Source organism: Mobula hypostoma, chromosome 9 (genome assembly GCF_963921235.1).
Source record: "Mobula hypostoma chromosome 9, sMobHyp1.1, whole genome shotgun sequence".
NCBI classification, from domain to species: domain Eukaryota; kingdom Metazoa; phylum Chordata; class Chondrichthyes; order Myliobatiformes; family Myliobatidae; genus Mobula; species Mobula hypostoma.
Genome location: NC_086105.1, coordinates 62,111,394 through 62,133,923, shown reverse-complemented (window position 1 = coordinate 62,133,923; position 22,530 = coordinate 62,111,394). Strand labels below are relative to the sequence as shown.

The 22,530-nt window shown below is 46.6% G+C and overlaps 1 protein-coding gene across 6 annotated transcripts in view; it reads right to left on the bottom strand.

Annotated features, from left to right (window-relative positions):
• stab2 (stabilin 2) overlaps positions 1-22,530 on the bottom strand; it is a 215,217-nt gene that overhangs the window by 143,104 nt on the left and 49,583 nt on the right. For 5 of the 6 annotated variants that reach the window (XM_063058388.1, XM_063058389.1, XM_063058392.1 and 2 more), the window contains 4 exons: positions 14,072-14,125; positions 6,237-6,317; positions 4,055-4,213; positions 2,357-2,419 (listed from right to left, as the gene is read on the bottom strand). In XM_063058388.1, the coding sequence (XP_062914458.1) occupies positions 2,357-2,419; positions 4,055-4,213; positions 6,237-6,317; positions 14,072-14,125 (357 nt within the window). The remainder of the gene's footprint in view (positions 1-2,356; positions 2,420-4,054; positions 4,214-6,236; positions 6,318-14,071; positions 14,126-22,530) is intronic. The other variant, XM_063058390.1, reaches the window with a different exon arrangement.

The following is a 22,530-nucleotide window of genomic DNA, read 5'->3' as shown; positions in this document are numbered from 1 at the left end:
AGAAACCGGGTAATTATAGACCGGTTAGCCTAACGTCGGTGGTGGGGAAACTGCTGGAGTCAGTTATCAAGGATGTGATAACAGCACATTTGGAAAGTGGTGAAATGATCGGACAAAGTCAGCATGGATTTGTGAAAGGAAAATCATGTCTGATGAATCTCGTAGAATTTTTTGAGGATGTAACTAGTAGAGTGGATAGGGGAGAACCAGTGGATGTGGTATATTTGGATTTTCAATAGGCTTTTGACAAGGTCCCACACAGGAGATTAGTGTGCAAACTTAAAGCACACAGGTATTGGGGGTAAGGTATTGGAGTGGGTGGAGAATTGGTTAGCAGACAGGAAGCAAAGAGTGGGAATAAACGGGACCTTTTCAGAATGGCAGGCGGTGACTAGTGGGGTACCGCAAGGCTCAGTGCTGGGACCCCAGTTGTTTACAATATATATTAATGACTTGGATGAGGGAATTAAATGCATCATCTCCAAGTTTGCGGATGACACGAAGCTGGGTAGCAGTGTTAGCTGTGAGGAGGATGCTAAGAGGATGCAGGGTGACTTGGATAGGTTGGGTGAGTGGGCAAATTCATGGCAGATGCAATTTAATGTGGATAAATGTGAAGTTATCCACTTTGGTGGCAAAAATAGGAAAACAGATTCTTATCTGAATGGTGGCCGATTAGGAAAAGGAGAGGTGCAACGAGACCTGGGTGTCATTATACACCAGTCATTGAAAGTGGGCATGCAGGTACAGCAGGCTGTGAAAAAGGCGAATGGTATGCTGGCATTTATAGCGAGAGGATTCGAGTACAGGAGCAGGGAGGTACTACTGCAGTTGTACAAGGCCTTGGTGAGACCACACCTGGAGTATTGTGTGCAGTTTTGGTCCCCTAATCTGAGGAAAGACATCCTTGCCTTAGAGGGAGCACAAAGAAGGTTCACCAGATTGATTCCTGGGATGGCAGGACTTTCATATGAAGAAAGACTGGATGAACTGGGCTTGTACTCGTTGGAATTTAGAAGATTGAGGGGGGATCTGATTGAAATGTATAAGATCCTAAAGGGATTGGACAGGCTAGATGCAGGAAGATTGTTCCCGATGTTGGGGAAGTCCAGAACGAGGGGCCACAGTTTGAGGATAGAGGGGAAGCCTTTTAGGACCGAGATTAGGAAAAACTTCTTCACACAGAGAGTGGTGAATCTGTGGAATTCTCTGCCACAGGAAACAGTTGAGGCCAGTTCATTGGCTATATTTAAAAGGGAGTTAGATATGGCCCTTGTGGCTACGGGGATCAGAGGGTATGGAGGGAAGGCTGGGGCAGGGTTCTGAGTTGGATGATCAGCCATGATCATAATAAATGGCGGTGCAGGCTCGAAGGGCCGAATGGCCTACTCCTGTACCTATTTTCTATGTTTCTATGTTGGAATGGGAATGAGAAGTAGGATTGAAATGGGAGGCCACCAGGAGATCCCACTTTTTCTGGTGGATGGAGTATAGCTTCTCAGTGAAGCGGTCTCCCAATCTACGTCAGGAGGCCACTGGGAGCACTGGATACAGTAGGTGAAGAGACACCTCACCTGGAAGGACAGTTTGGGGCCCTGAATGGTAGTGAGGGAGGAGGTGTAAGGGCAGGTGTAGCATTGTTCTGCTTGCAAAGCTAAGTGCCAGGAGGACAGTCAATGGGGAAGGATGAGTGGAGGTAGGGAAAGAGTGAGTGTGAGAGAGTGCGAGAGAGTGCGAGTGCGAGTGTGTGTGGAAGGGAATGAAACAGAGAGAGAGAAAAAGAGACAGATAGAGCATGAGAGAGAGATGAAAAGAGAAGGAGAGAGTGGAGAAGAGAAAGAGAGAGTAGTGGAGTTGGAGAGAGTGACAGTGGGAGAGAGGGAGTGAGAGAGAGAGTGGAGGAAAGGGAGAGAGAGAAAAAGTGAGAGTGTGGAGAGGAGACAGAGAGAGAGAGAATTGAGAGCAAGAGCGAAAGAAAGTGAGAGAAAGGTCTACACACACAAAATGCAGGAGGAACTCAGCAGGCCAGGCAGCATCTATGGAAAAAAGTGCAGTCGATGTTTCAGCCCGAATTCCTCCAGCATTTTGTGTATATTGCTTGAATTTCCAGCATCTGCAGACTTTCTCTTGTTTGAGAGAAAGGTCTAGCAAGGAATTTCCTGAGTAAGGCTTTCAGCGGTTGAAAGCACATCTTGGGACGAAGGCCTGTACGTGAGTCTAAATTCATTATTAATTTAGGACAAGTTCCTGGTCTCCATTCTGATGCCATTTCCATTTTCTATATAAGAGGCGTGAGGAGATGAAAAAACAACTGAATGAGGAAATACAAGATATAATTAACAAAGTGCTTACTTACCAATGGAGTCATTCCAGGTTGACAAGTGCTGTTATGAAGTTTAGCACAATTTACACAAGTGCCCTTAATGAATGTAAACATAATAAATTTTAAGTTGCAAACAGGTTAATATCCATGCACTTTTCTACACTATTATTGATATCCTTTCCAAGACATTCAATATATGAAGAAGAATCTACAAAGCCCATGCTTCCCAATAAGGGAAGAAGTTCTAGGTGTTAGGCATGTGGAGAATGAATAGCCAGCTCCATCTCCAAATTTGGAAAGCCTTGCATTTCACTGATGTTTCAAAGAACATCACAGCCAACAAAATATTTTTGAAGTATAGACAATATTGAAATGAAGAAACCATGCAGTCAATTTATCCACAACCCAAAAGATGGGATGAATTGATTTGTTTTAGTAATTTTGAGGGATAAATATTGGAGAGTGCCTGAACTTCTTATGGTCCTAGATATGAGGGTGGCATGGTGGTTCTAGCTGTTAGCAGAACGCTTTACAGTGCCAGTTATAAGATCAGGGTTTGATACCCACTGATCTCTGTAAGGAGTTTGTATATCCTTCTCATGACTGTATGGGTTTCCTCTGGGTGCTCTGCATTCCTCTTACATTCCAATAGCGTATGGTCATGGTTAGTAAGTTGTGGGCATGCTATGTCAGCACAAGAAGAGTGGCAAAACACTTTCAGGCTGCACAGCACAATCTTCACAGATTTGATTTGATGCAAACCATTTATTTCACTGTATGCTTTGATGTACGTGTGACAAATAAAGCTAATCTTCACCTCTATGAGACCATTTACATCCACATTTTTAAAAAGGGAAGTGTCCTGGAGAAAACAATCAAACTAATGATGTACATCACCAGGGTACTGCATGCTTTAGTTGTGACAAATGAAAGATCTACTCAAAATTTTCATTGAATATCATGGTGCTCCATAAACTGGAAAAGAAGGTCATCACATCTGGCAGAATATGATACCTATGAATGGCCCAGAGAAGAGAAACAAAGCAGATTTTGTCAGCATTCTGGGGCTTCTCTAAGGTATTGGTCAGACTGTATTTAAAGTATTGTGAGCAGTTTTGGGTCCCTTATTTAAGGAAGGGTCTGTTGGCATTGGAGAAGGCCCAGTGGAGGTTTGTGAGAATGATCCTGGAAATGAAAGGGTTAACATACGAGGAGCATTTGATGCCTCTGGGCCTGTACTCACTGGAGTTTAGAAGAATGAGGGGGAGAGGATCTCACTGAAACCTATTGGATATTGAAAAATCTTGATAGAGTGGATTTGGAGATGTTTCCAATAGTGGGGGAGTCTAGGATCACAGTGCACAGCTTCAGAATACAAAGATGTCCCTCTTTAGAACAGAGATGAGAAGGAATTTCTTTAGCCAGGGAGTGATGAATCTGTGGAATTTATTGCTGTGGAGGCCAAGTCACTGGGTACACTTAAAGTGGAGGTTGATAGGTACTTGATAATAAGGGTGTCAAAAGTTAGGGGGTGAAGGTAGGAGAATGGGATTGAGAAGAAAAATAAATCAGTCATGATTTTTTGACAGAGCAGACTTGATGAGCCAAATGGCCTAATTCTGCTCCTACATCTTATAGCCTTAAGGTTTCATGGACTCTTTTCTGAATAACCTTCCAAACTTTTTCTAAGCATTAGATGGTTACTTGTCATTTCAGCCAAGGTCACATTACCGAGGTGATCCTATGCTGTGTATTGTCACATCGACGGGGAAGGATTGGCAAAATCGATGGTGGAATCAGCAGGCCACTCAGAATGAAGATTCTGCCATTCTTGCCAAATATGTCTGCTTCTTCAACTGCCACATCCTGGCCGCCTAACAAAATGCGACCCTGCAGAGGTAAAGGACAACCAACAAGTGTTCAATGTGTTGAAATAAGCTAAGAAAATAGAGACCTCAGGAATTCAGAGCACGCATTAATCACTGTTCAACACTCCTCAGTTTCCAAACCTCAAACATCGCCATTAATTGTGCTTGCCTCCATCATGCCAAAAGTTTGGATGTACACTGATGACCACACAATGTCCAGTTCCAATTCCAATCACAGGTCATCAGATAATAAAGAAAAGCCAAGATAGAGTGGACGTGGAGAGGATGTTTCCTATAGTGGGAGAGTCTAGGAGCAAAGGGCACAGCCTCAGAATAGAAGGATGTCCCTTTAGGACAGACATGAGGAGGGTGGGAGATTGTGGAATTCATGGTCACAGACAGCTGTAGAAGCTAAGTCATTGGGTATACTTAAAATGGAGGCAATAAGTTCTGGATTAGTAAGGATGTCCAAGTTTATGGGCAGAAGGCAGGAGAATGAGTTTGAGAGGGATAATTAATCAGCCATGATCCAATAGCAGAGCAGTCTTGATGGGCTGAAGGGCCTAATTCTGCTCTTACATCTATGACCTTATGAACCTTTGGCTGAGGGATGTAGACCCAAGGGTTACAGGCTCAGGATGTGGGTTAGACATTCGGGACAGAGACAAGGAGAACTCTATTCAGTCAGAGTGTGGCAAAGCTGTGGAATTGTCCTTCACAGAAGGTACTGTGGAGATCAAGATGGCAAATATATTTGAGAAGCAGAGAGACAAGTTTCTAAACAGAAAAGGTAAAGAGGAGCATGGGGAATGTTCAGGAACATGGTGGATGTGATAGAGAATCTGCCATACGGGATTGAAGGACTCTTATGTTTTCCATATTACTATGTGTCAAGTAGAGTGGGGGAATCGCATGGTTGAAACGTGAACCTTAATGTTCAAAGCATTGTGGAAGTGTCTTCAGCAGACGATCTACATAAGTTCACACTGGAGGCTCACCACCACCTTTGCAAGCAATAGTATGGACAGGCAATAAATGGTAGCATTGGACCATGGCGCAACGATCACCGATTGGAATTCAATTCCTGTCGCTGTCTGTAAGGAGTTTGTACATTCTCCTTGTGACTGTGTGGATTTCCTCTGGGTGCTCTGGTTTCCTCCCACATTCTGAAGACATACAGTTATGGTTAGGGTTAGTGAGTTGTGGGCATGCTGTGTTGGCGCGGGAAGCGTGGTAACACTTGCGGGCTGCCACCAGCACATCTCTGCCCTGTGTTGGTCATTGACACAAATGGTTCATTTGACTGTATACTTTGATGTTTCAAGACCCAAGATTGTTTAATGTCATTTCTAGTACAAAGGAGAAGCGTAAAGGAGAACAAAATAATTGTTACTCTGGATCCAATGCAGCACAAAAATACACAGTAAGATAAAGAACACAATAATAAAAAACACAATAAATATAAATGCCAAAGATAGTTTGTATATACAGATTGGTTGTATGTACATAAAAGGACACAAACACAGGAGTGTCTGTACAGGAAATGATAAAGTATTGGCAGAGGGAGTGTAGTGGGGTGGGTCAGTGGGTGGAGGTGTTGATCAGCCTTACTGCTTGGGGAAAGTAACTGTTTGTGAGTCTGTTGGTTCTGGCGTGGATGCTATGTAACCTCCTCCCTGATGGGAGTAGGACTAACAGTCTATGAGCAGGGTGAGTGGGATCCTACATGATATTGCCAGCCTTTTTCCGATACTCTTCTGCACATATGTCCTTGTATTTATATACCTGTGACAAATAAAGCTAATCTTTAATGTTTAATTAGTCATTGGAAGAGATAAATGTTAGATGATTTGCTATCACCATCTTCAGAACATCACATACACTTGAGATCTTCGGCTGCAAGCTTAGTTTTAGTCTAAAGCTGGAATTAAAATGGTAATATATAAACAAGAGTGCCAAATATTTCTTCAAAAATATTTAAGGATAGATTACAGAAAATGGACATTTTAGTACACTACTTGTTTCTGTGAAGTGGATCTACTTACATTTCTGCTTAAGTTCATTGGCACAAGCTGATTGGCTAAGCTCAGAATCTTAGGTGAAGAGAGAAGGCTCGAAACTTCCAGCTGATTTAGGAGAAGAAAAAGCACTGTGAGGACTTTTTTGTGAATGCTTCCAGTTTCCTAATGCACTGCATTTACTGCTCTGAGACCAGTGTTCCCCCCAGATGACTGGTTCGCTGAACTTCCCTGCTCTGACCGAAGTGCTGCCCCAACTATGTGCGACTTACCAGGTTAACTCTTTCTTCCATTCCACATCTGAACTCTCAGCCATTTTACACTTGAATACAGACTTCAAGAATATTTATCAGTGGCAATTATAATCTAAAATTAAGTCAGGAAACCAAAGAAATTGAGTGTAAGTATAGTTTTTATATGTATTTTGTTAATGTTGAAGTTAATGGTTCATTGTTCCTCTTGGATGACCATCTGGTGAGATAGGTTAAAGTCAGGTCTAATATCTCAACTTTTTCTGAGCTGACTCGTTATCCCCAGTTTGAACAATGACTTCAACAAGTTCAGGTTTTAGATAGCTCCATCTGTTGGAATTATCAAAACCAGAATCTAAAATTTAAAGACAAGAGAATCTGCAGATGCTGGAAATCCAGTGCAACACACACAAAATGCTGGAGGAACTCAGCAGGCCAGGCAGCATCTATGCAGAAGAATAAACAGGTGACTTTTTTAGATAACACCCTTTATCAGTGTGGTAAACCATGTATATATGTTGTAACTCGGTTACCTGTCTGGACACACCCCTCTGCTGACTGCCCCTGTGGCTCCTCCCACAGAGTCCTGTATAAAGGTGTTCGCCTTGCCCCTCCCCCTCAGTCTGGGGACAGACACTCACTGTGGAGGTTGTATTGTACAGCGAATAAAAGCCTTTCAGTATTTTACCAAACAACAGGAATTCTGCAGATGCTGGAAATTCAAGCAACACACATCAAAGTTGCTGGTGAACGCAGCAGGCCAGGCAGCATCTGTAGGAAGAGGTGCAGTCGACGTTTCAGGCCGCGACCCTTCGTCAGGACTAACTGAAGGAAGAGTGAGTAAGGGATTTGAAAGTTGGGGGGGAGGGGGAGATCCAAAATGATAGGAGAAGACAGGAGGGGGAGGGATAGAGCCGAGAGCTGGACAGGTGATAGGCAAAAGGGGATACGAGAGGATCATGGGACAGGAGGTCCGGGAAGAAAGACAAGGGGGGGGTGACCCAGAGGATGGGCAAGAGGTATATTCAGAGGGACAGAGGGAGAAAAAGGAGAGTGAGAGAAAGAATGTGTGCATAAAAATAAGTAACAGATGGGGTACGAAGGGGAGGTGGGGCCTTAGCCGAAGTTAGAGAAGTCGATGTTCATGCCATCAGGTTGGAGGCTACCCAGACGGAATATAAGGTGTTGTTCCTCCAACCTGAGTGTGGCTTCATCTTTACAGTAGAGGAGGCCGTGGATAGACATGTCAGAATGGGAATGGGATGTGGAATTAAAATGTGTGGCCACTGGGAGATCCTGCTTTCTCTGGCGGACAGAGCGTAGACGTTCAGCAAAGCGGTCTCCCAGCCTGCATCGGGTCTCGCCAATATATAAAAGGCCACATCGGGAGCACCGGACGCAGTATATCACCCCAGCCGACTCACAGGTGAAGTGTTACCTCACCTGGAAGGACTGTTTGGGGCCCTGAATGGTGGTAAAGGAGGAAGTGTAAGGGCATGTGTAGCACTTGTTCCGCTTAATGGATAAGTGCCAGGAGGGAGATCAGTGGGGAGGTATGGGGGGGACGAATGGACAAGGGAGTTGCGTAGGGAGCGATCCCTGCAGAATGTATTTTACCTAACCTCAGTCTTTTGGAGTAATTGAAGGTGCTTCAATTTTATTCGCTGTACGTTTTAAAACATGGAACAGGCCCTGAGACCAGAAAAATTAGACGTTGATCCGCAAATGCCTGACGCTGGAAACGCTTTCGAACTCTGGCTGGCCTGCTTCGAAGCGTATCTAGAGGAGATTAAAGCGACCGACCCCGTAGTGAAGCGCAGAGTTCTACTCTCCAGGGTCAGTCCACGGGTTTATTCGCTGATCAGAGACCAGCCGAACTACGACGGCGCAATGAGCGCACTCAAAAGACAATACCTGCGGCCAATAAACGGCGTCTATGCTCGGCACCGTTTAGCGACACGGCAACAGCGGCCTGGGGAATCGAGTGCTGAGTTTGTCCGGGCCCTACAGACACTCGTGCGAGCCTGCAATTGCCAGGAGCTGACGGCGGCGCAGCATGCAGAACTCCTTTTTTTTTAAACAAAATTCTTTATTACAAATGTCGGTGCTATACAATATTTACAAAACCAGTGACTAACATATTTACTACACTACAAACAGACAATACATCTTAAACCAATATATTGCCATCCTCATCAATGATGGCATTTACACCCCGCGGAGCCCAACGGTCCCGGAACACCTCTACGGTCGCCGTGGACTGTGCGTATTCCTTTTCAATGTTCACCCGGGCACGAACATACCCCCTAAACATAGCCAGGCAGTCCGCCCGGAGAGAACCTCCTGCCACCCTTTTCCAGGAGCCACGGATGGCAATTTTCGCCAGCCCCAGGAGCAAGTTGACAAGGACATCCTCATCCCTCTGTGCCCCCCTCCTTACTGGATGACCATATATGAATAGGGTGGGACTGAAATGCAACCAGAAGGCGAGAAGCAGCCCACGCAAATACGCGAAAAGGGGCTGCAGCCTCACACACTCCACGTACATATGGTACACGGTCTCCTCCAGCCCGCAGAAGTGACACGCGGCTGGGAGATCCGTGTACAGACTAAAGAACTTATTGCAGGGCACCGCTTTATGCAGCACCCTCCAGCCGAGATCCCCAAGGTGCATGGGGAGGACTCCCTTGTAAAGGGACTTCCATTGGGGACCCCCCTCACCTCCAGGTGGGAAGACCGACCGCCATGGCGTGTCGGGACGGTGGACAAAGGCGAGGAAGTGGAGGGTGTGGAGCAACAGCCCATAAAGGTACCTCCTGCCTGCATCCCTGAATGGGATTGTGGGTGTCGATGAGAGACGGCTCAAGTTGTGTGGATTCGTCTCTCGGGTAAGGCTGCGGGGCCTGGGCCCGACGAGCAGCTCAGCTTGAGTCGATCCACACACCTGAGCCGCACCGACAACCGCTGAGGCAGGGCAAGGGTCGGCCAGGACCCCGCCCTCTGCCAGAGGAGGGGATTCCCGGCCTGAGGCAACCATGTTCCAGACTCTCAGTAGGTCCTGATAGAAGCCTGGCAGCCTCTGCAAAGCAGCACGGCTGACACCCGCCGGCGGTAGCTGAATATCTTCGGCAAGACAGCAGCCCCTCCGGAGGAAGAAAGTCGCCAACAGGTGCCACCTGGGAGGGTGCTAGGCGTACAGGAATCTCTGCAGAGTCCTAAGGCGGAGAGCCGCCAGTCGTGTGCGTACACACACCAGCGACTGTCCGCCCTCTCCTACTGGGAGACTCAGAACCGCTGCAGAGACCCAGTGTTTCCTGTTTCCCCAGAAGAATGCAGAACTCCTAGTGAGGGACGCCTTCGTTACGTGACCAGGTCAGTGCACGTGCGCCAGCGGCTGCTGGAAAAAGCCGATCTTACCCTTAATTCGGCGATCGAGCTGGCTGATACATTGGAGGCCGCTCTGCATAACTCCGAGGCTCTCCAGGCACGCGATCCCCTGATGGCCTCGTGGGTGCCGCAGACCCTGCAACCTGCCGGCGAATCGACCTCGGCTGCCGCCAGTCGTGAGTCCGCGAAGTGCTACTTCTGCGGACTGGAGAAGCATCCCTGGAAACGCTGCCCGGCCCGACAAGCTACCTGCTCCAGCTGCGGAAAGAAGGGCCACTTCGCCAAGGTCTGTAAGTCAAAACCGCGAGTGGGATCGAGCAGCTGTGCGAGACATGGGGGCCGCCATCTTCCCTGCACGCCACCACCACGTGCGAGACATGGGGGCGGCCATCTTGGTCGGCGCCACCTCCCACCGCCTACGACCAACGGGTGCTCACGGGCCACCCCACCACGCCGGACCAAGACAGCGACCCCACCCTGGCTTCCGTGACCCTCGACCAAAGCGCTCCCCACCAGCTCGCTAGGTCAATGATGGACATCCTGGTGGAGGGGCACAGGACAAGCTGCCTGTTTGACACAGGCAGCACGGAGAGTTTTATCCACCCGGCCACGGTGCAGCATTGTGGACTCATGATATGGCCAATAAGTCAGAGGGTCACCATGGCCTCCGGGTCGCATACAACAGACATCCGGGGGGGGTTGTACAGCGACACTAGTGGTGCAGGGTACAGAATATCGGGACTTTACGTTACTGGTCTTGCCTCAACTGTGTGCCCCTGTGCTGTTAGGGTTGGACTTCCAGAGCCACCTGAAAAGCGTGACAATGAAGTATGATGGGCCCCTCCCACCAATTACTGTCATAAATCCCCTGTTTTGTAGATATATGTCACGTACCCCGCTACTGACCACACACACACACCGACCCGCGCATCCCACCCAACATCATGCCAACTGCCACACTACCGACACCACTTGCGGCCTCTCCACCCTCAGGATCCCTCCCCCACCGCTGTTCGCCAACCTGACCCCCGACTGTAAACCCGTGGCAACTAAAAGCAGGAGGTACAGCGCGGGGGACAGAGCCTTCATTAAGTCGGAGGTGCAGCGGCTGCTCAGGGAGGGGGTCATTGAGGCGAGCACAAGTCCTTGGAGGGCGCAGGTGGTCGTTGTTCGGAACGGGGAGAAGAATAGGATGGTCGTGGACTATAGCCAGACCATCAATAGGTTCACGCAGCTCGACGCGTACCCTCTACCCCGCATCGCAGATATGGTCAATCAGATAGCACAGTACAAGGTGTACTCGACCATAGACCTAAAATCTGCTTACCATCAGCTCCCCATCCGCCGGGAGGACCGCCCTTACACTGCCTTCGAGGCGGACGGCAGGCTTTATCAATTCCTGCGTGTCCCCTTTGGTGTCATGAATAGTGTATCTGTCTTCCAGAGGGCAATGGACCAGATGGTGGACCAGTGCCAACTGAAGGCCACGTTCCCATATCTGGATAACATCACCATCTGTGGTCACGACCAGCAGGATCACGACAACAACCTCCAAAAATTTCTCCAAGCGGCCAAATCTTTCAACCTCACCTATAACAAGGACAAGTGTGTATTTGGGACCACCCGACTTGCTATCCTTGGGTGTGTCGTGGAGAATGGAGTCATTGGCCCTGACCCCGACCATATGCGCCCCTTGTTGGAACACCCTCTTCCCAACACCCTCAGAGCCCTCAAAAGGTGCCTGGACTTCTTTTCATATTACGCCCAATGGGTCTCTAACTATGCAGACAAGGCCCGCCCCCTGGTCAAGTCCACCACATTCTCCCTCTCTGCCGAGGCCCACGCGGCCTTCAACCGCATAAAAGGGGACATTGCCAAAGCAGCAATGCATGCGGAGGATGAGGCCATTCCCTTCCAAGTAGAGAGTGACGCCTCCGACTTTGCGCTGGCTGCTACCCTCAACCAGGCAGGAAGACCAGTGGCGTTCTTCTCCCGTACCCTTCAAGGCCCTGAAATTCGGCACTCTGCGGTACAGAAAGAGGCCCAGGCCATAGTGGAAGCTATAAGGCACTGGAGGCACTATCTTGCTGGCAAAAGGTTCACCCTGCTAACTGACCAGCGCTCAGTCACGTTCATGTTTAATAATCAGCAGTGGAGCAAAATCAAAAATGATAAAATTCTGAGGTGGAGAATCGAACTCTCCACCTACAACTATGACATCATGTACAGGCCTGGGAAGCTCAACGAGCCCTCCGATGCCCTATCCCGGGGAACATGTGCCAGCGCGCAGATCGACCGGCTATACGCCCTACATGTAGACCTTTGCCACCCGGCTTTTCCACTTCGTGAAAGCCGGGAACCTGCCTTACTCCCTTGAGGAGATCAGGATGATGACCAGGGACTGCCAAGTCTGCGCAGAGTGCAAACCGCACTTCTACCAACCCGAAAAGGCACCACTCATCAAGGCCACCTGCCCCTTTGAGCGACTGAGTGTTGACTTTAAGGGCCCCTTTCCCTCCACCAACCGCAATGTGTACTTTCTTAACGTAATTGACGAGTACTCGCGGTTCCCCTTCGCCATCCCCTGCCCCGACACCACTACCACATCAGTTATAAAAGCCCTGCGCAAGCTCTTCACTCTGTTCGGATACCCATGCTATATCCACAGTGACAGAGGGTCCTCGTTTATGAGTGACGAGCTGCGCCAATATCTACTGGCTAGGGGAATTGCAACCAGTAGGACCACGAGCTATAATCCCCGGGGAAATGGACAGGTAGAGAAGGAGAATGGCACGGTGTGGAAAGCCACACTCTTAGCCCTCAGGTCAAAGGGACTGCCGGTCTCCGGCTGGCAGGAGGTCCTTCCCGAGGCACTCCACTCCATCCACTCCCTGTTATGCACGGCCACCAATGCACCCCTCATGAGCGGCTCTTTTCTTTTCCCAGAAAGTCGACCACTGGAACCACCCTACCAACTTGGCTGACATCCCCGGGGCCAGTGCTGCTCCGGAAACATGCGAGGAGCAATAAATACTCCCCGATAGTCGAGAGGGTTCACTTACTTCATGCGAACCCCCAGTATGCCTACGTGGTTTTACCTGATGGGCGGGAGGACACGGTCTCCAGCCGGGACCTGGCGCCCGCAGGAGCTCCAGGCCCCTACCCTGAACACTCCATGGTGACTATTGACCCCGTACCCACCAATGTATGTACCTACGAGACACCGTGCACCCCAAACCCTATACAGACACCACACAACATTCCCATACCGGGCGCGACGCACACGCACGAGGGATTACCGACACCTAACGTGCTGGCACCTGAAGTCAGGCTGGAGCCAGCACAACCGCCATCGCCGGTGCTACGTAGGTCACAGCGACAGACTTGACCGCCTGATAGACTTAACCTGTAAATATACTTCTTGTAAATATTGTCAGTCACTTCACCCCGCGGGACTCTTTTTAAAAAAGGAGGGGTGAGTGAATGTGGTAAACCATGTATATATGTTGTAACTCGGTTGCCTGTCTGGACACACCCCTCTGCTGACTGCCCCTGTGGCTCCTCCCACAGAGTCCTGTATAAAGGTGTTCGCCTTACCCCTCCCCCTCAGTCCAGGGGCAGACACTCACTGTGGAGGTCGTATTGTACAGCGAATAAAAGCCTTTCAGTATTTTACCAAACCCCAGTCTTTTGGAGTAACTGAAGGTGCTTCAATCTGGACTTGAAGGGTCCCTGCATTTTGTGTGCGCTTACCTAAAATACAAGGTACAAACAGAACAGGCAGGGAGTGGCGATAGATGACAAACTCTGTTTGATTTCCCTACACAGATGCTTCCTGACCTGCTGAGAATTTCAAGCATCCTTTGCTTTTAAGCAACACACATCAAAGTTGCTGGTGAACGCAGCAGGCCAGGCAGCATCTGTAGAAAGCGGTGCAGTCGACGTTTCAGGCCGAGACCCTTCGTCAGGACTAACTGAAGGAAGAGTGACACTTCCTTCACTCTTCCTTCAGTTAGTCCTGACGAAGGATCTCGGACTGAAACGTCGACTGCACCTCTTCCTATAGATGCTGCCTGGTCTGCTGCGTTCACCAGCAACTTTGATGTGTGTTGCTTGAATTTCCAGCATCTGCAGAATTCCTATCCTTTGCTTTTATTTTGTATTTGCAGGATCTGCAGCATTATTGAATTTTTTCAGTTATTTGTTGGATAAAGAAGAACTAACCTCATTTTCAGGTATGATGTGATGTCTCATCAACTCCTCAAGCTTCTGCCTACCCTGTACAAGAAAGGAAATGATATCAGTAATCCAACAAGCAACACTAATTGCTATCAGGGCAGAAAGATACACATAGAGAAGGGAGCAATTTGCAAACTCTTTATCATAGAACATAGAACAATACAGCACAGTACAGGCCCTTCAGCCCATGATGCTGTGCTGACCTCTTAACCTACTCCAAGATCAATCTAACCCTTCCCTTCTACATAGTCCTTCATTATTTTTCCATCAACCATGTCCCTCTCTAAGAGTTTCTATCAATGCCCCTAATGTATGTGCCACTACCACCACTCCAGCAGGACATTCATCACTCTCACCACTCTTTGGAAAAATCTTACCTTTGACAACCTCCATACTTTCCTCCAATCACCTTAAAATTATGTCCTCTTGATTAACTACTGCCACCCTTTTTTTGTTAGCCAGCCAGTGGTGTAGTGGCATCCACACTGGACTTCAAAGCAAATGGTCCCAGGTTCTAATCCTGCTCGCTCCTTGCATGCTTTCCATCTGTGCTGGGTCGAGCATCAAGCTAGCAGTTCAACCTCGTTAAAAACACAAACAAAAATGCTAAAGAAATGCGGGGCGCCACAACGCAGGGAAAGGAACAACCCTTTCTGTAGAATTTTCTGTTCAAGGACATTGGTGTTTCCATTTCAGGCTGGTGATGCCTGGTAGACTATAAGATGGAAGGGCCATGACTAGGTAGATCGAGAGAAGATTAGCTTGGAAGATAATTTAAGCCAAAGATTCACAACACGCTGCAAAAAGAAATTCATCTCTATGGAAGGTCTTGAGAATTTGGAAGGGATTCCAGAGACTTGAGAACAAAAATCTGGCCTTCCACCCCAGGTGTGCTGTTCTGTCCCAGGTACCTCCATTCAGATGGGAACATGAAACCAAGGCCTTGATCTCTCTCTCAGTTGGATATAAAATCACATGATGTTGCTCAGAAAAAAAGTGAAATTTTCCTCAATTAACTCACAAGTGTCCCATAATCAACATAAAAAATAGCTCTTATTTTAATATTACATTCTGAATGAGTTTGAAGAGTCTTATAACAGTGGAATAGAAGCTGTCCTTGAGTCTGGTGGGATATATTTTTATGTCATCTGCCCAATGGAGGGGGGGGGAGAAGAGAAAATGTTTGGGGGTGGGAAGAGACTTTGATGATGTTAAACTGCTTTTCCGAGGCAGCAAGAAGTGTAGACAGAGCTCATGGAGAGGAGTCAACGCAGGGGATTGGGGTAGCAGGTTAAAGGGGGCATTTGGTCTACCTCTGGTTATGTTGCTAAACTTTGAAAGATGTACAGTGGAGAGTATCCTGACTGGCTGCATTACAACCTACTGTATATGCATGGAAAAGCTTACAAAGAGCAGTGAACACAGCTCAGCCCATCACAGGAAAAGCCCTCTCTATCACTGAGCACATCTACAATTTGCGCTGCCACAAGAGAGCACCATCCATCAAGGACTCTCACCATCCGGCTATGCTCTCTTCTTACTGCCGCCATTGGGCAGGAGGTACAGGAGCCTTAGGTCCCCCACCACCAAGTTCATGAACAGTTATTACCCCTCAACCATCAGGTTCCTGAACCACTGTGGATAACTCCACTCACTTCAACACTATGTTCCACAAACTATGCCCTCATTTCCAAGCACTCTACAACTCGTGTTCTCAATATTCGCTACCTAGCTATCCATTTATCTATTTACCTATCTATCTATTGATCAATTTATTTATTTATCTATTTATTTATTATTGTAATTGTACAGTCTGTCTTTCTATGCACTTTGGTTGTTTGTCTTTATTAGTAGTTTTTCATTGATTTTGTTGTGTTTCTTTGCATCTACTGCGAATGCCGACAAGAATGCCCACAATGTCTCCCATCCACTACATAATGTACTGGGTAGGCACAGGTGTACATACAGTCAGAGACTCATTCCACCGAGATGCAACACAAAGTGTCATAGGAAGTCATTCCTGCCTGTGGCCATCAAACTTTACAACTCCTCCCTTGAGGGTCAGACACCTGAGCCAATAGGCTGGTCCTGGACTTATTTCATAATTTACTGGCATAATTTACATATTACTATTTAACTATTTATGGTTCTATTACTATTTATTATTTATGGAGCAACTGTAACGAAAACCAATTTCCCCCGGGATCAATAAAGTATGACTATGACTATGAAAATGAATCTGAATATGGTGCTGTATATGGTAACATATCTGAACTTTGATAATAAATTTGTTTTGAACTTTGATTACCATTTAACAAATTCTGGGGATGAGAAAGTTTTCTGTGTGTTGGGGTCTCCTCCAGGGAAGGTGGGACCTGTACATAAAGGACAGTTTGCAACTGACCTGCAGTGGGACTAATGTCCTAGCAAGAAGGTTTGCTAGTTTGCCGCACATGGGGTGTTTAAATTAGAGTTGCAGTCGGATGGGAACTGAAATGCCAGAACGGATAGTGGAGTGGTTGTGGAGAAAGCGTGGAATCAAAAAGCTGAGCAAGGTGGGAGTAATGTTCCGAGCTGTGTATATTTCAATGCAACGAGTATTGTAGGAAAGGTGGATGAGCTTAGGGCATGAATCAGCACATGGAATTATGACATTGTAGCCATTAGTGAGACTTGATTGAAGGTGAGGCAGGGCTGGCAGCTCAGTTTTCCAGGGTTCTGTTATTTTAGACATGATAGAGCAGGAGGGATTAAAGAGGGCATCACTAGTCAGGGAAAATGTCACAGCAGTGTTCAGTCAGGACAGAGTGAAGAGCTTGTCTAGTGAGATTTTAAGGGTAGAACAAAGGAATAAGAGAGCTATGACCATATTAAAGGGATTATATGATAGACCACCCAATAGTCCGTGGTATTTAGAGGAGCAAGTTTGTAGAGAGATTGCAGATTGTTGTAAGGAACATAACATAAGAACATAAGAACATGAGAATTAGAAGCAGGAGTAGGCCATCCGGCCCTTCGAGCCTGCCCCGCCATTCAATAAGATTATGGCTGATCTGTCTGTAAACTCAGCTCCATCTACCTGCCTTTTCCCCATAACCCTTAATTCCCCTACTATGTAAAAACCTATCTAACTGTGTCTTAAAAATATTTAGTGAAAGAAGCCTCAACTGCTTCCCTGGGCAGAGAATTCCACAGATTCACCACTCTGGGAGAAATAGTTTCTCCTAATCTCTGTCCTAAATCTTCTCCCCTGAATCTTGAGGCAATGTCCCCTAGTTCTGGTCTCACCTACCAATGGAAACAACTTTCTTATCTATCCCTTTCAAAATTTTGTTTGTTTCTATAAGATCCCATCTCATTCTTCTGAATTCCAGAGAGTATAGACTCAATCTCTCCTCATAGGTTAACCCCTTCATCTCTGGAATCAACCTGGTGAACCTCCTCTGCACCGCCTCCAAAGCCAGTATATCCTTCCTCAGGTATGGAGACCAGAACTGCACACAGTACTCCAGGTGCGGCCTCACCAGTACCCTGAATAGTTGCAGCATAAGCTCCCTGCTCTTAAATTCAATCCCTCTAGCCATAAAGGCCAATATTCCGTTTGCCTTCTTAATAACCTGCTGTACCTGCAAGCCAACTTTTTGTAATTCATGAAGATTGTGATTTTAACACTCCACATATTGATTGGGACTCCCATACCGTAAAAGGGCTGGATGAGAAAGAGTTTGGCAAATGTGTTGAGAAAAGTTGCCTTAAGTTTCCTTACATAGAAGTCTCAACTAGATACTAGATCTCCTATTTTTAAGTGAGACAGGGCCCATGACATAAATTTGTGTAGGGGAACACTTTGCACCTAGTGATTATAATGCCATTAGTTTGAAAGTAATTCTGGAGAAAGTTTGGTCCGTGGGTTGAGATTCTAACTTAGAGAAAGGCCAATTTTGGTGGGATCAGTAAGTATCTGGCAAGTGTAGATTGGGACAGGTTGTTTTCTGGCAAATGTGTACTTGGTTAGTAGGAGGCCTTCAAAAGTGAAATTTTGAAAGTGCAGAATTTGTATGTTCCTGTCAGAATAAAACACAAGGTTAACAGGTTTAGGGAACCTTGCATTGAGAGATATTAAGGCCCCGTTTAAGAAAAAGAAGGAGATGTATAGCGGATATAGACAGGCAGGAACAAATGAGGTACCTGTGGAGTATAAAAAATGCAAGAGAACACTTCAGGGGATCGGGGGGGTTAAATGAAGACATGATGTGAAGGAAAGACCTGATGGCTTCTACAGATAAATTAAGAGGAAAAGGACAGCACTAGACAAAATTGGTTCTCTGGAAGATCAAAATGGTACTCTACTGTGGAGCTGAAAATGTTGGGGGAGAGCTTAAATAGATTTTTTGCATCTGTATTTACTCTGATGGACCCAGAGTCTATAAAAGTGAGGCAATCCAGCGGCGAGGTCATGGACCCTATACAGATTATAGAGGAGGAGGTGTTTGCTGTCTTGAGGCAGATTAGGGTGGATAACTCCCCAGGGCCTGACAAGGTGTTCCTTGGGATCTTGTGGGAGGCTAGCACAGAAATTACAGGGGCCCTAACAGAGATACTTAAAGTATCCTTAGCCACGGGTGAGATGCTGGAGGATTGGACAATAGCTAAAGTTGTTCCATTGTTTAATAAAGACTCTCAGAATAAACCAGGAAATTATAGGGCGGTGAGTCTGACACCTGTAGTGGGAAAGTTATTAAATGGTATTCCAAGGGACTGAACATGTAAGTATTTGGCTAGATAATGACTGATTAGGGAGAATCAACATAGCTTTGTGTATGGTAAGACGTGTCAAACCAATGTCATAGTGTTTTTTGATACATACATGGAATTAAGATGTAGTGGCCATTACAGAGACTTGGCTGGCACTAGGGCAGGAATGGATTCTCAATATTCCTGGATTTCAGTACTTTAAAAGGGATAGAGAGGGGGAAAAAGGGGAGAAGGGGTGGCATTACTGGTCAGGGATACTATTACAGCTACAGAAAGGGTGGGTAATGTAGCAGGATCCTCTTTTGAGTCAGTATGGGTGGAAGTCAGGAACAGGAAAGGAGCAGTTACTCTATTGGGAGTATTCTATAGGCCACCTGTTAACAGCAGAGATACAGAGGAGCAGATTGGGAGGCAGATTTTGGAAAGGTGTAAATATAACAGGGTTGTTAACATGGGTGACTTTAACTTCCCTAATATTGATTGGCACCTGATTAGTTCCAAGGGCTTAGACGGGGCAGAGTTTGTTAAGTGTCTCCAGGACAGATTCCTGTCACAGTATGTTGACAGGCTGACTAGGGGGAATGCCACACTAGATCTAGTACTAGGTAATGAACCGGGTCAGGTCACAAATCTCTCAGTGGGTGAGTATCTGGGGGACAGTGACCACCGCTCCCTGGCATTTAGCATTATCATGGAAAAGGATAGAATCAGAGAGGACAGGAAAATTTTTAATTGGGGAAGGGCAAATTATGAGGCTATAAGGCTAGAACTTGCGGGTGTGAATTGGGATGACGTTTTTGCAGGGAAATGTACTATAGACATGTGGTCAATGTTTAGAGATCTCTGGCAGGATGTTAGGGATAAATTTGTCCCAGTGAGGAAGATAAAGAATGGTAGGGTGAAGGAACCATGGGTGACAAGTGAGGTGGAAAATCTAGTCAGGTGGAAGAAGGCAGAATACATGAGGTTTAGGAAGCAGGGGTCAGATGGGTCTATTGAGGAATATAGGGAAGCAAGAAAGGAGCTTAAGAAGGGGCTGAGAAGAGCAAGAAGGGGGCATGAGAAGGTCTTGGCGAGTAGGGTAAAGGAAAACCCCAAGACACTCTTCTATTGTGTGAAGAACAAAAGGATGACAGGAGTGAAGGTAGGACCGATTAGAGATAAAGGTGGGAAGATGTGCCTGGAGGCTGTGGAAGTGACCGAGGTCCACAATGAATATTTCTCTTTGGTATTCACCAATGAGAGGGAACTTGATGACGGTGAGGACAATAAGAGTGAGGTTGATGTTCTGGAGCATGTTGATATTAAGGGAGAAGAGGTGTTGGAGTTATAAAAATACATTAGGACAGATAAGTCCCCAGAGCCTGACGGAATATTCCCCAGGCAGCTCCACGAGGCGAGGGAAGAGATTGCTGAGCCTCTGGCTAGGATCTTTATGTCCTCATTGTCTATGGGAATGGTACCGGTGGATTAGAGGGAGGAAAATGTTGTCCCCTTGTTCAAAAAAGGTAGTAGGGATAGTCCGGGAAATTATAGACCAGTGTGCCTTACGTCTGTGGTGGGAAAGCTGTTGGAAAAGATTCTTAGAGATAGGATCTCTGGACATTTAGAGAATCATGAGCTGATCAGGGACAGTCAGCATGACTTTGTGAAGGGCAGATCGTGTCTAACAAGCCTGATAGAGTTCTTCGAGGAGGTGACCAGGCATATAGATGAGAGTCGTGCAGTGGATGTGATCTATATGGATTTCAGTAAGCCATTTGACAAGGTTCCACAAGGTAGGCTTATTCAGAAAGTCAGAAGGCATGGGATCCAGGGAAGTTTGGTCAGGTGGATTCAGAATTGGCTTGCCTGCAGAAGGCAGAGGGTCATGGTGGAGGGAGTACATTCAGATTGGAGGATTGTGACTAGTGGTGTCCCACAAGGATCTGTTCTGGGACCTCTACTTTTTGTGATTCTTATTAACGACCTGGATGTTGGGGTAGAAGGGTGGGTTGACAAGTTTGCAGACGACACAAAGGTTGGTGGTGCTGTAGATAGTGTAGAGGATTGTCGAAGATTGAAGAGAAACATTGATAGGTTGCAGAAGTGGGCTAAGAAGTGGCAGATGGAGTTCAACCCAGAGAAGTGTGAGGTGGTACACTTTGGAAGGACAAACTCCAAGGCAGAGTACAAAGTAAATGGCAGGATACTTGGTAGTGTGGAGGAGCAGAGGGATCTGGGGCTACATGTCCACAGGTCCCTGAAAGTTGCCTCACAGGTAGATAGGGTAGTTAAGAAAGCTTATAAGGTGTTAGCTTTCATAAGTAGAGGAATAGAGTTTAAGAGTCATGAGGTAATGACACAGCTCTATAAAACTCTGGTTAGGCCAGACTTGGAGTACTGTGTCCAGTTCTGGTCACCTCACTATAGGAAGGATGTGGAAGCATTGGAAAGGGTACAGAGAAGACTTACTAGGATGCTGCCTGGTTTAGAGAGTATGGATTATGATCAGAGATTAAGGGAGCTAGGGCTTTACTCTTTGGAGAGAAGGAGGATGAGAGGAGACATGATAGAGGTACACAAGATATTAAGAGGAATAGATAAGAGTGGATAGCCAGCGCCTCTTCCCCAGGGCACCACTGCTCAATACAAGGGAACATGGCTTTAAGGTAAGGGGTGGGAAGTTCAAGGGGGATATTAGAGGAAGGTTTTTTACTCAGAGAGTGGTTGGTGTGTGGAATACACTGCTTGAGTCAGTGGTGGAGGCAGATACACTAGTGAAATTTAAGAGACTACTAGACAGGTATATGGAGGAATTTAAGGTGGGGGTTATATGGGAGGCAGGGTTTGAGCGTCAGCACAACAATGTGGGCCAAAGGGCCTGTACTGTGCTGTACTATTCTATGTTCTATGTTCTATGTTCTATAAGTTACCAAGAAAGTTGTTGAATGCAAGAGAGTAGATGTTGTCTACACAGATTTTAGCAAAGCTTTTGACAAGGTCCCGCATGGGAGGTTGGTCAAGAAAGTTCAGTCACTTGGCATTCAAGATGAGGTAGTAAATTTGATTAGACATTGGCTTTGCAGAAGAAGCCAGTGAGTGGTTTTAGATGATAATCTGGAAATGTCACAACCACAGACTGGAAGCCATAGGGATTTGTGATGGGTCCATTGTTGTTTGTCATCTATATCAATGATTTGGATAATAATGTGGTAAACTGGATCAGTAATTTTGTAGATGATATTAAGATGGGGGTGCAGTAGACAGTGGGGAAGACTATCAAAGCTTGCAACAGGATCTGGACCAGCTAGAAAAAATGGCCTGAGAAATGGCAGATAGAATTTAATACAGACAAACATGAGGTGTTGTATTTTGGGAGGACCAACAAGGATAGTACTTGGTGAGTGGTAGATAATTCAGGTATGAGGTAGAAAGGAGTGAACTGGCAAGGCTGAATGTGGAGTACTGTGTGCAGTTCTGGTCTCCTTACTTGGGGAAGTGTATATTGGCTTTGGAGGCAGTACAGAGGAGGTTCACCAGGTTGATTCCAGAGATGAGGGGGTTAGACTATGAGGAGAGATTGAGTCATCTGGGACTGTACTCACTGGAATTCAGAAGAATGAGAGGAGATCTTATAGAAACATATAAAATGATGAAAGGAATAGATACGATAAAGGAAAGTTGTTTCCACTGGTAGATGAGACTAG